This window comes from Pholis gunnellus (genome assembly GCF_910591455.1).
Source record: "Pholis gunnellus genome assembly, chromosome: 8".
Classification (NCBI taxonomy): Eukaryota; Metazoa; Chordata; class Actinopteri; order Perciformes; family Pholidae; genus Pholis; species Pholis gunnellus.
Window position 1 is genome coordinate 13,208,857 of NC_136534.1, and position 13,741 is coordinate 13,222,597.

At 41.3% G+C, this 13,741-nt stretch overlaps 1 protein-coding gene across 2 annotated transcripts in view; it reads right to left on the reverse strand.

The window, feature by feature from the left end:
* Positions 1-13,741, reverse strand: part of ptprub (protein tyrosine phosphatase receptor type Ub) — a gene marked incomplete at its 5' end in the record, with an annotated part of 143,725 nt that overhangs the window by 51,825 nt on the left and 78,159 nt on the right. For both annotated transcript variants that reach the window (XM_079164198.1, XM_079164199.1), the window contains 3 exons: positions 2,929-3,103; positions 6,888-7,003; positions 9,349-9,430. In XM_079164198.1, coding sequence (XP_079020324.1) covers positions 2,929-3,103; positions 6,888-7,003; positions 9,349-9,430 — 373 coding nt within the window. The remainder of the gene's footprint in view (positions 1-2,928; positions 3,104-6,887; positions 7,004-9,348; positions 9,431-13,741) is intronic.

Here is a 13,741-nt window from a genome sequence, read left to right on the forward strand (position 1 = left end):
GTCAAAATGATTCTCCATTGGATTTTGGATTATTGCAGAAAATAAGCTCTGTGGCAAAAACACGTTTATGATATTTACATATTTTGTCGATGTGATGACGTTTTGTAGTCTCATTTAGCCAAATGTTAGCTACCACCTTTTAATAAGACACATAAAAACTTTCAAATTCACGAGAGCGGTACCGACTGACGCATTTCACATCGTAACACAAAATGTTAAAATCTCTTAAACTTTAACCAAAAAAAACATTATAAAAAACCAATGACTTCCAGAGGAGAAAACTGGAAGTACTAAAATGCTAACTCATTTCCAGGTTTTAGGACTCATTCCTTCTCAAACTAAACATTGCTCTCTGGTTAATTAAGGATGTCTTTGCAGTGAGACTTTAAGAGGGGGTAAATCCCTGAAAACACATTCAAATGTGCTCAGGATCAAACTGTAATATGAGGCCAAAACAAAAGCCACAGTCATACAGTACCATAAGGAGAAAGATGAGAATGTTGTATTCTTTATGTGGGCACGTAGCTGTCCATTATAGGGCAATAAGAGAGCTTCATCATGATTCCTGCATTCAATCTACAAAGTTTAAATGGGTGGTTCCAACTCATTAAGGGGATGATTAGTCCCTTCTTAGCGGGGCAGTGTGTGGAAAGGGATTCATAAAAGTCTCGTTAAGGACTTGGTCTCAGCTCCTGTGAAACAGATTACAGGGTCACAGGCAGTCTACTTGAACATGACTTACAACCGGGCATCACACCTACTCGTGGTGCAGAATGAGCTTTGCCATAAAAAACATCTTTGTCCTGATTAAAAACTAGAATTACTGCCTCGCCGTTGTATACTTCCGTCAACCAGTCAAGTTGTGGTTTACATCCATGTCTTTCCAGACTCTCGTTGAAACTGGAGACTGTGGAAGCAGTGGGGTGTAGAGGAGCACAAGGGCAAAAATCTATGCCATCTTGGATAACCTTTCTCACCCGCTCTACAACTGGCAGATTGGCAGTTTGTTGCAAAGAGTATGAATGACAAGATCAAAGCCTGTGGGCTGTTCCTCATCCGAGTCAAGGGTCTAAGGATGGAGGATGTTGTTTGCAGTAGAGGATTTAAAGCCCCTTGAGGATTTGTGATGTAGCGAAATATAAATAAAATTAGTTTGACCTGATTTTGTTATGCGTTGTTCTGTGTCTAACAGTGTGTAAGTTCATTGAGAGAAACAACAAAGTCAAGGTCCTCGTACATGTTCACATGCTTGGCCTATAAAGTTGTTTCTAACAGACCACTAAGTTGTAGCCATAACAGTAGACAGTGCATCCAATATAGATGTTGCTGCAAAGAAGCTACAAATGCTAAAACGTGGACACTTCACACACAAATCTTCCACCCAGCAGCACAGACGATCTATATAATCACCACAGTTTTAAGGTGGGCACCCAAAATTAGTGTCACCAATTTAGTATCTGATCTTTGGTGAAATATGGTCACAATCTTCCCTTCCGTTGCATGGAATAATGGCCAGAAAAGTGTTTTCCCCCATGATTATTACTTAAACTTTATTACAATCATCATATATATATATATATATATACATATATATATACACAGGTACTTACATGAAATTTGACCTTTGCATTTAAGCATTAAGGAGCAGTGGGCTGCCGTGAAGCGCCGTCGGAGAAACTTTGGGTTCAGTGTCTCACTCAACGAGACTCAGACAGGAGATCAAACCTCCAGACTAGTGGTTAAAGGACGACCTGCTCTACCCACTCAGCCACCGTGTAACACAAAGTACAGATGAGGCTGCTGGGAATGTCATTAGTTTAGCAGGTATTTGGTAATGAATGCAAAAAGAGAAATTCTGACCAGATATTGCCACTAGAGAAAGAGTTGTTACAATGGATCCTGATGGGGAACATGAATGTCTGTACCAGATTTCATGGCAATCCATCCAAATGCTGTTCAAGAACAACCACAAATGTCAACCTGCTATTGTTGTTTGAGGAAAGTAAAGGGATCGTCAAATCATTCCGATACGTCATCTGGGGATCATGAATGTCTGTACAAAATGTGATGGGAATCCACCAGACAGGTGTTGAGCTATTTCAGTCTGAACCAAAGTGATAAAAGGACCAACCAATTGATCAACAGACCGACAACGTAGAGACTGATATTGCCATTAATACAGCGTGTTTTGCACTCTCTCTAACTCTCCTCTGCCCTTACATCAGTCATTTAAAAAACGTACTATCAGGAGGAGCATACAGTAGAGGACAAGAAGATTGGGAATCTTTCATATCCTTATTTCCCCTTCTCAACCTCCCTTTGCTCAACCTCCCTTTGCTGAGGGCTAGAATTTGTTATGCCATCAAACCATCCCACAGCCATGTCATTACTACGCTGTCAAAGCGGTGTCAGGCTGTGGGGTTGGAGTGAGTAATGGGAGTGAGGTCACCATCTGAGGTACGTGATATGACAGGGGCTGCAGGAGTCCAAGTCAAGTGTACAGCTCTTTGACAGAGACCTGAAGAGCTGAGTATGGCAGCCTTTTTGACAACTCCAGCTCAAAAAACAACACATGTCTGGGGGAAATTGCATTTGCCATCCAAAGAGCCTTCATGTGTGTCGCGCACCATACAATTTGGGCTTTGTGAATTTTATGGAAATCGGTTAGGTGTCTGTGATTTCACCCATTAAGCACAAAAGATATCCTCTGGGTGATTTGAAATGTGTTCACACGAGTGCCTAGTGTGATCAATTTCATTTTTAATTCTCCTTCGAATCACACGCAGTAATCTACTGTGACCGAGAGAAGCAGACAATCCTGTTATCATAAAAACCGCAGGAAAACGGATGGTTGAGATGAAAAAAACAAAAGGGGAGAGAAAGACCAAGAAGAGAACATTAAGAGACAAATAAAGAGAGAGTGTTCACCTTTGACAACGAGTTCAGCAAAGTTTGAGACCCCAGAGCCCCTAGGGGACTGAGTGACACAGCGGTAAAGGTCTTGATCCGTTCGCTGGACGCCGTCTAGCTGGAAGGATACCACAAAGCGCCGGTGACTCAAGTGCTTGACTGATGCCGTTGTTAAAATGTCCCCAGTGTGTCTCTGAAAAGCAGGAAAGGACAGGGTCAGCGAAAACAGAACGGGTCATCATGTCCCTCTCTCTAACACACACAGGTACATGTCATTTCATACAATAGCTACACACACAAACATACACATGCACACACAGCTAGAAAAATAAGCAGCAGAGGCCAAGAAATCTTAGCTGTTGTCGAAGTCCCTGGTATGGATCAAACCCTGGATCCCACACTTCCCATGAACTCTCTTCATTAGACCCTCCCTGCCTCTCAAACTCCATGGCCCCAGCTTGTGAGACATTATACAACCCACACATGGCATCATTGACTAAAAAAGTGTTTTATCAAATGGTTGTTATTAAAAGACAAGAACAGAGATGTTAAACCTGGTTGATACAACTTTATGTAAACATTTGAATATAGAAGTTATACATCAAATATAACTTGCACACATTTTTGTTTTGAGGACCTAGTAAGAAATTTCGGGTTTTAATCAATTTTGATAGAATATTTGTGGGATGATGGTGAAACTGTCAATGTGGTGTAACCGTTGTTGATTGTACCAATTAAACTTGCTTAAAACATATAAATATATACATATATATAAATATATACACATATATATACAGTATATTCGTTTGGGCTGTCCTCAACCCAAGATATTCTTAATCGACTAACACGATTTTGTCAACTAATCGATTAGTTGATTTAATCAACGGATCTGTTAAATTGAGTTTCTCCACAAAGAATCATACAAAAGCACAACTTTAAATATTGTGTTCATCAGAGATATGCTCATGAGTTTCTTGGAAATAAGTCACTAAGCATGAAAAAGCTTTTCTTTTCTAAACTAAAAAAGACTAATCAACTAAAGAAATAGTCGACAATTAACAAATCAACTAAGAGTAGTGATTCTGTATGACTATTAAAAACATCCAGGTAAACACATCTTCCAATCTCTCCCGTTACACACACACACACACACACACACACACACACACACACACACACACACACACACACACACACACACACACACTAAATACCTATTAACTAGCCCTTGTATGCAGTTATTGCTCAGTCAACCCCTGAGATACATAGCCAATAATGTAGCAAAACACGCTTCAATTATTGCTATCTGGGTCAGTTCTTAGAGTTGTGTGATTAAAAAAAGGAGGATTTTCCAATTGCGTGCAATTTAATTAGAATGGCAGGACCATGTCTCTGATTTAATCCCGCAATATGATGATCGGACATGCTTTAATACAACAAATGAAATCTTGTTAAAATAATAAGTGATTATGGGGGTAATACATGTCATGAGTGTTGTCCCTTAATGGAGCCCATCTACTACCATAACTGTCCTTGGTGTGCAATGTTATTGAACCAAAACATTTAACTGCTCAGCAGTTAGAATTGGGAGACAGATGGGCTTTGATGTATTAAGGTTTAATCAGTTTAGTAAATAGGCTGACGGATGAGTAGCAGCATGTAGACTGTTTTTTAGTAGAAAAGGAGAGACAGTAGAAATGGCTGTGAAACAACTGCTGCTCTTAGCATAAAAAACAGAGTCTCAAAGCACAAACAGAACATAAACAAAAGTGAGTTGGGGCAGAGAGTAGGAAACAGAGGGAAACAGTGCTGGAGAATTCAAATGAATGTTGCATGATGCACCTCGCTGTTGCACCGTGAGAGGCATTTCTCACATTGTTCCACACCATTAAAACCACTAGCATCTGTCAGGTCCACATAGTCTCGACAAAACACATTGAATCTGACAGATTTTTTCTCATGTTTTCAGGCCATTCCCTTCGTGTGAAATGGTGAACATTAATCTTGAAACTCATCCTTTTGATCTGCCCGTTTTAACAGAATCCAAAGCATGTGAGCATGCTGGGATTAACAAGGAAACCTTTGGGTTGTGCGAGGCCATCTCGGCCTCTGTTGTGCTTCTGATTTGGGCCTTTTAAAAGCCACAGACCACACAAACCTCGGGTCGAGCCTTTGCAAACAAACACGTAAACACACTCACCCTCTGATTAGGGTTAAGCAGGCAATTAATCTTGTGACCGCAAAGAAATAAAAGAATCTCTCAATCATACTCTGCTGCATCCTCCCCGTTTCTTTTTACAGTATTTTCATCACCTAGCATGTGGATTACAGAAAGGAGGCAGGGGAAATCAGGATGAATCAAACAAGCATGAGATCACTTCATGTTACGTAAACAATCTGGCTGTGGCTAATTGGCGAGGCAACGACAAAACGATCTGTTAATATGGCAGACGTGTGCCGTCAGGGCTGCGCTGCAGCTGGTACGGCAGATACAATGAACACAAAAGGGCACAACAACGGAAAACAAGAGTGATGCGAGTCTATATGAAGAAAACGGGTGAGATAGACATGTGTGACGAGGACAGAGCAGACAGAGGTTTGGTGAAAAGGACACTAAAAGGCAGAGAAGGAGCATTGCCGTGGCCTGGAGATCTCATTACAGGAGGCGCCCTATATGGTCATGCCAGCTAATTGCCCGAAGCATTAGTCTTCATCCTTGTGTTGTGACCAAATGACTGGTTTGATTGAGTGCTCAGAGAGGTTTCGTTATGAGGATGCTTCAATTACATAAATCCCACACCTCCCTGTTACCAAACAATACAGTATAGGTTGGGTGAGGTCAACCATGATTAACACCAGCTGTAGTGGGTGTTAAGATGTTGGCAAACTCAGTGAATGTGTGGTTGCACAGCATCTGCAGCATGAGATGAAAAAAGAAAATGGAGCCCTAGAGCATTATGACGTTTGGTCCTTTAATCAGAGCTACATATAGAGGAGGATTTCAAGACCACAGAGTTATTCCCCACCAGAGGAAGACCTGCGTGGCCCGTCTGACCTTCACAGAGTATGCCATTGTAGATGAAGAGACAGATATCTAGAACACAGCACATGATTTGAATAAAAACAGGAGGCAGAGAAGAAAGCAGCGAATACTATGATCCTATAAGCAACACAACGTTTCAAAGGCAACAAAGTGAGGAGGCTTCAAGGCCTTCGTGGCCTTCACGGCATTAAAACTCTGTCGACAATCTTTATTTAAGCACAAGCACCTCTGGGACACATAATGATTCAAAAACAGAGAAAACCTTGTTGCAATGGTTATTTAGGGTAACACACTCCACTTAAAATGCAGTGGAGAGTTCAAATAAACGTTGTCTTGAACAAGTTATGAGTACTCAAACGAAAGACTACAAAGAGACACATAATGACCACAAAGAGAAGCAAAACAGCAAAGACGTTCAAAACGACCACATTGAAACACAAATCTTCCACAAAGAGAGAAGAAACTACAAACAGACACAGAACAACCACAAAAGTGAACAAAACGACCACAAAGAGACGCAAAAAAACTACACACAGTTGTAAAACAAGCACAAAGAAACACCAAATAAGAGGAAAACCAACCATCAAGAGAAGCAAAATGACCACAGAGAAACACAAAATGTTCACAAAAAGATGCAAAACAACCACAAAGACACTCAAAACTACGACAATGAGACACCAAACAACCTAAAAAAGGAGTTGTTTTGTGTCTCTTTCAGTCTGGGTGTTTTGCTGCTTTTTAGGAGAGGTGAGGGGCCTTTCACATGCCAATGTCTCACTCTGTCCATGAACTGAAGTACCTCTAAAATATAGAAGATCCAGTCTATCAGGTGTGAAAACCAGACCATAACCTGCTATTTTCCTTTAGTACTGTTGATGGTTTTGGAGGTACAGAATACAACGCTCACAATAAACTCCATCATTAAAACACTGACCTCCAGCAGGAACTTCTCAGCCTCTGCTGCTCTGCCAGCTGCAACACACTGAAAGGTAGCATTTTGCCCAGCATTGACCTCCTCATCTCCGAGCCGGGAGAAGTGCGGCGCCTTATCTAAAGAGACAGAGAGAGAAACACAGTGAGATCAAAAGACTCCATTCAGCCACTTCACAATGACAGTCGGTTACACAACAGAACATTTTATCAAGGCTTTTTTTCTTCTTTTCAAATACATAAACAGGAATTTCAGGCTTCATCCAATGTTTGCAAATAAAAACGCAAAGCAGCAACAGTTTCTTTCATTTGTAGGTTTGAATTCTAATTATTCCAATGTTGTATTCAATTTATTGTGCTTCATTTGTTCCTTGAAAGTACTGATGCATATTAATGCATATGACTTAATATTAAAATGACTTTATCCTTTAACTTACTATGTATTTCTTTTTTTGATTGCTCATAGCAGTTTGCAAAAATGAATTTACAAATGAAGTTGCAGGAAAAAATAATGTTTAAGTTTATCTCTTCACTGTGTCGTCTTTAAAATATGCTTTGCACTTCCAGACACTCCAGACACATCAGAACCTATTGTGATTAATAATAAGACAAAAAGTGTGTAAATATGTTGAGAGGGTCAAACACTGTGAACAAAGTGAGAATAGCGATATGAGCAGATTGTGGGGGTGAATCTGCAGAAGGAAAGCCACAGAGTAAGCATCAGTACCGCACATCTCGACTAATAATGTCCCAGCATGCTGAGCGAAGCTGCCAATGAGTCAGTGTGTGGGAGTAGCCCTCTCACCCAACTCCGTGATTAACAATAGTGCAGTGAGAACCGGACCCCTGCAGAGGCAAATCACTGGGTAAACGCTGGCAGCACTGCCTACAATCCCTGAGAAATGGGGTAGGACAAGTCGACATGTCGCTCTGGATGACTGACAGGGAGAGATGGCAGAGCAACAGTGAAGCTAATGTTTGGGTCTCACACAACTCCTGCTTGGTTTTGCATAACATTATGTTGCTATTTAGCAAGAGGGGTGGGGGACAAAGTGTTGATCTTGTTTGCGTACAGTAAGTAGTTAGGGGAGAGCGCTCGCATCTGCACCCTACAGGTGGCCATGTTTCCTTTGAGAGACTCTCCCTCCTTAAGTTATTCATAATTCATGCCTGAGAGCCGAACACAAACAAACAGCGAAATGAGTGTGAATGGAAAAAAAAAATAAAAAATGTCTCCGCAGTTGGCAATAACTGCTGTGTTGTACAGCAAAATGTGTCAGATTTTATCCTCAAGACTCTTTAGCCTGATAAATATTTCAGTGGAGTCTAACACTGATTTCAGAGTCAAAGACTCAAAAAGAAAAGCCAGCCATGCTTTAACCAGAATTTACAAAAAGGAACTTGTTGAGCTTATTTATTTTTTATTTCATTGTATATTTTCTTTACTATGCGACACTTCCCTTCGAGTTTTCACTCCGTCTTCCTCCCTCGCACTGTTAGCTGCCAACTAATGCAGGCTGGCCATGTGCCACATCATAATGCATGTTCAGGTCTTGATGAGAGTCTTAATTATTTAATGGCCACAGTGGGAGCATTCAGGAGATGCCATCTGCTGTCTCGGGGAGAAACAGGGTGACTGTACGCATACAGCCGGTGTTCATTTTTTTTTAAAAATCATTGGTGGTATCCTATGTGACATGACATCCCTGATAAGTCTGCAAGCACTATTGTGATGACAGCAGGGGATATGTAAATAGATAATGCTAAATCCCTATGACAGAAAAAATATCCATCAAGCTTGTGTCAGTAATATATGTCACTTGAAAGCAGTGTGGTCCCACGGTGTTTAATGCGCTTTGAGCCCTCGTGTTCAGCAGTGGGTTGTACACTCCACGGAGTGTGACACTGAAAGACTTTGTCCAGGTATTAAGGGACTTAGTGAATATGTTTTACACGAGGTCCTCAGGGGATAACAACACATAGAACCTCCACCCTCACTGACACAAAAAGAGCTCCGCTGCTGGGAGCCATTGGTGACTAAAAAAAAAAAAACACCCTGAACATTCTCATAAAGCTTTGAAATAAAGTGCTTGATGGGGGAAAAACCCCTCTGTGCACAGTGACTTATGACGACAAAGCTACGCCACACTTCCAGTCAGGCCAGAGCACATGGAAACAAAACACACACAAACACATGTGGCTGTCAAACAAGACTGGAGGCAGGAACGGCAGGTGTGTTTTCAGGAGGGGAGTGTTGGCATTTGGGTGTCACAGTGTTTTAATAGCACTTCTGTTGTCACTGGGCGCCTCAGGACAACCTGCAATACTAATATAAAAAGGTCGATCAGCAATCACTCTTCTCCGCATCCTATTGAAATACATATTTCCCTCAAACCCACTAAACTTTTTTTTTATCCCTCCAGCACCTCCTGTAATTGCAATTCATTGTCAGAAGAGGCACTTACAGCAGGGGTAGTTGAGCACCATGATGTCATCTATGGCAATGTAGCCTCGCCGCTCTCTGGAAACCGTTGCCTCAATCAGTACCTGCAAAAGTGAAGTGAAGGTGAATACGTGATGAACAGTATAATTCATAAGTTTAATTCATAACCACAACAGCTAAGGAATACACTCGCGATTAACTTAATGCTCTCACAGCTGAAGTGTACAAGCAATTTTCTGAAGAGCATTGAGGGGCTGTGTGAATTCCATTGCTCGCGTCCCGCTTTCGGTGACAGATGCATTATTTACAAACCAGCCCATCGCCACATGGCTGCACATCTGCTGACCCAAAACAAAAAGTGAGACAATGTGAGAAACAAGAGAAAGACAGAAGCATAAAAATAAAGAGATGGATAAGTTTTGCCTCAGTCCGCAGGGCCAAGAGAAGTAATAGCTTTATCAGGAGACACACAATGTGGCGCCTGACTCATGAGCTCTGTTCTGCATTCAGGGCACAGGCTGCTGTGAAGCCATAACAGCAGATAATACAGCTTGCACAGGGCCACGAGACTCAAGGGAGGACAAAGCTCCATACCGTCCTATGGAACAATAAGCTGGATGAGCAGCAGGCTCTCATGAAACCTAATCAATATCAAATCACCATCCTCAGTAATAGTGAGAGAGTTATGAGACACAGGGGTGATGTTTGTTTTCCCAGCACCAAGGACAGTCTTCCATCCACACGTTTGATCGAAGGCCGGCTTTGAGTTATTGTTTCTCATAATCCTCTGACCAAATGATTACAACATGGTTCCTATTACTGGGTCTTGATTTTTACTGGGGCCGCAACACACACACACACACACACACAAACTATGTTATATCGCTGGAGCTACTTTAAATGCGTGTGTCTGGTGTCTGTGTTTACACACAGGCGGAGCTGAAATGGGTTATACAAGAGTGGACTTGTCAAAGTTATGTAACTGAATCAAGTTCTAGTAGCTTCACGAGTGACTTTTTGTGTTGCAGAATGAATACACTGAGGCTGGGTACCTGAAATGTCATACTGGCGTTTCAGTGCCAAAACCGAAAGAACATGTCAGTTAATACTTGACGTGGAGACAGTAGTTTGACCAATACATCTTAAGGTACTCCAAATAGCTTGTTCTAAAATGTTAACTGCATCCCATAGTCTATCGCTGATAATGCAGTTTTCCTATTATCTTTCAAGGGAATATGATATGGCTGAGAGCTCTGGAAAAAAACTGAAAGTCGGCCGCAAAATACTTTTTGGGAGATTTTCAAATCATGTTTCAAACTCCATCCACAGAAGAAAACCTTGAGATGCGATTGAAAGTTCAGGAGAAAGCTAAAAAGTGATACCTCAGCTTAAGGGATATTAAAAGGATTTTCTACAAATCATTCTCAAATGCATCAATCATATAACTAAATTACATCACGACACATTAGAGTGCCTTTTGATTGTACATGTTCTGCACTGTATGACGATAACACTGGATATTTGAATTTTCTTTTGTCCCGATGTCAATATGATACTTAAATCTTAAGGTCCACTCGTTAGCTTGTTATGCTTCAAACTCCATCCAGTGAGGAAGACCTTGAGATGTAGTTGAAATCTCAGGTAAAAGCTAGAAAGTGGACCTTAATGTATACGCATTTTTGTCAGAACACTTTTTTAGATACCTCGCTTTGCGGAATGTGAAAAGCAATTTCTACAAAACCTTCTCTCTTTTTGACAAAATAATGGAACTAAATCACATCAAGACAAGTTATAGTACCTTCCAACCAATGTTAATCTGTGTTGTACAGCAACTGCATGACACGTATGACAGTATCAAACATCTAATGCCAACTTTTGGCATCAAACCATTTTTTCATGTTGCTGAAGACTCAAAAAGTAGAAAAATACCCCGACTAAAAAGACACCCAGCTTATCTTCACCACCACAATCTGCTTGTGTTTGGAAACCTCATTCAAGAATCACAATAACATCTCCGTGACCTCTGGCCCAAATTCCAGCTTCACCTCCCTAGAACACGTGTGATTACAGCAGAAATTGGTGCGACAACATCCCAGGCCATGCATGACCCCTAAAGGCACCTGCATCGACACATCATGATGAGAAGTGGGGAGATTGGGGTCAGCGAAAAGACTCCTGACAGAAAGAGACGCTGAAAGCCAGGCATGCAGAGAGAAGAGAGGGGAGGCTAGACGGTTGACAGAGGGAGAGGTGAGAAGGAAGCAGGAGGAAAGGTCCTGGCTGCTGGGTCTCACTGTTGGGAGGGTGACCCTGCTCTGCCTATAACTGGCTGCTCTCCTCCGGCTCAGGGAGGAACACTCAGGCTAATCTTCTTCTGCCAGAGTCAATTTTCCTGTTTGTTCCCAGACACCAACGAAACCTGAGCCGGAAAAGGCCACCGCTTTTAAAACGGGAAAATCAACATTTCCCCTTCTCATCATTTCCACTTTCCCCCTGTTTCAAGTGGTCTATTTTCTTTAAAAGCCTGCGCGGGATCCTCTTCGTTCATTTCCCTCTTCCTATCCTTCAATTTTTCATTGTCGTGCTTTATTTCTTTCGCTGTCCATCTTTTTCCCTTGCCGCCTTCCCTCCCTCCCTCCTTCCCTTCTATTCTGCAGCTGCCTAAACATACAATATTTACAGCAATGATTTAAGCACAATATCCTTCAATATGTTGACCTGAATTAGCTGCGTAAGCACACACCGCCATGCCATCAGACTAACATCAAAATTTGCCAGAAACACTGATTAGGCTTAATGGTATACACAGAAGAGAGAAAATTGTCTTGAAGGTCTAATTGAAGGTGCTATTACTCTCTGCTGAGCTAAAACACTCAATAACAGATTGATTACCGGTTAATCCTCACTCTTCTTAGCCATTAGGATAGGAGGTTATTAAGAGGGAGACATTCAGAGCATTTGTTTCAATAAACAACCCAGATTTTTATTGAAAGCCACTTTCCCGAAGAAACTTTCTATGTGCCTGTACTTTATTCTAATGAATGGCTACTTTACTTCCAAAAGATGTAAAAATGCAGGAACCGTCTTCTGAAGAAAAACATAAAAGTGGGACACGCAGTGATTTATGACTGATATAAAATGCACATTAGGGGAACATATTACATTACCCTGCATTATTGGCTTTTAGAAGCAATTGTTATGTATACAAATCAAGAGATGATTTATCCGGCCCTATAAACAAGCTTCTACCGTTCCCACTCCGGTCAGGAGACACCATTAGACACGGGGCTTTTACTCACCATTAGACACAATCACATATAAATAACTTCTTAAATATTCACAGACAAAAGGTTGCATGCTGAAGTAAATCTGTTCAGGTGGAAAATGCCAAAGGATAACAGCCTGTGTCTGACAATACGGTTTAAATCGTAGAGTCTCAATTTGCTCTCCACAGTATTTCACAGAAGTCTTTTCCATCGCCAAAGGCTCATCTGGCACGACTCATCAGGCTGAAGTAACGAAAATAGGAGATATTATCAGACAAAGCTGAGACAGGAGGATTCTCCTTCACAAGTCTTTGATGTTCCCACCACTATCCAGCTTGTTCCTTTTCCTTAAAGAAATTAGTCTAATGTGGTAACAAGATGGAATCATGGGAAACATTATGAAGTGGGCTACTCTGGTTTAAGAGGTCAAGCTAAACAGGCTAGATGTGCACAGAACGTGATCATCAAATATATGCACCTACAATGTTTGTTTATCTTTAAGATATTCAAAATGTGAGAAAATATTCACATTCTTCCCGAGATCTGGATGAGAAGATCGACACCACTCTCACGTGTCATTTGTTAAGTTCAGAACTGGTTAGCCTAGCCTAGCTTAGCATATAGCGTAGAAGCAGGCGCTAGCCAGACTCTGTCCAAAGTCAACACAAAAACAACAAACAAACAGCACCTCTAAAACCCACTTATTAACACATTGTATCTCCTTTATAAGGAATACATCACCACACTAGGAGTTATGTGCTGGACTATTTCTTGGCAGAGCGCAGTGATTTCCTGAAGGCTTGCCATCATTGTGGGGTTACCAGACAGTGGATATCAATGTGCATTTCACATGACATGTGAGTATTGTATTAAGATGACACCTATTCTAAAAAACACTTTCAACAGGGAGGGTGTAGTGAAAGAGGGGATGGATAATAATATATTATAGGCAATATCAACAAGTGCAAAAAGTAAAGCAAGGCAGAAGAAAAGCAGGTCTGAAGAAGATTCTGACATTTGGAAGGAGACGAAGTGAGAGACGGTAAAGAGGGGAGGAGGACATGTCTCCTGCTGTAGCTGGCCGTCTTGGAGGGATGGATAACATCTTTAATATTTGATAACAAGGTTCTCCAGCTATTGCAAACACTT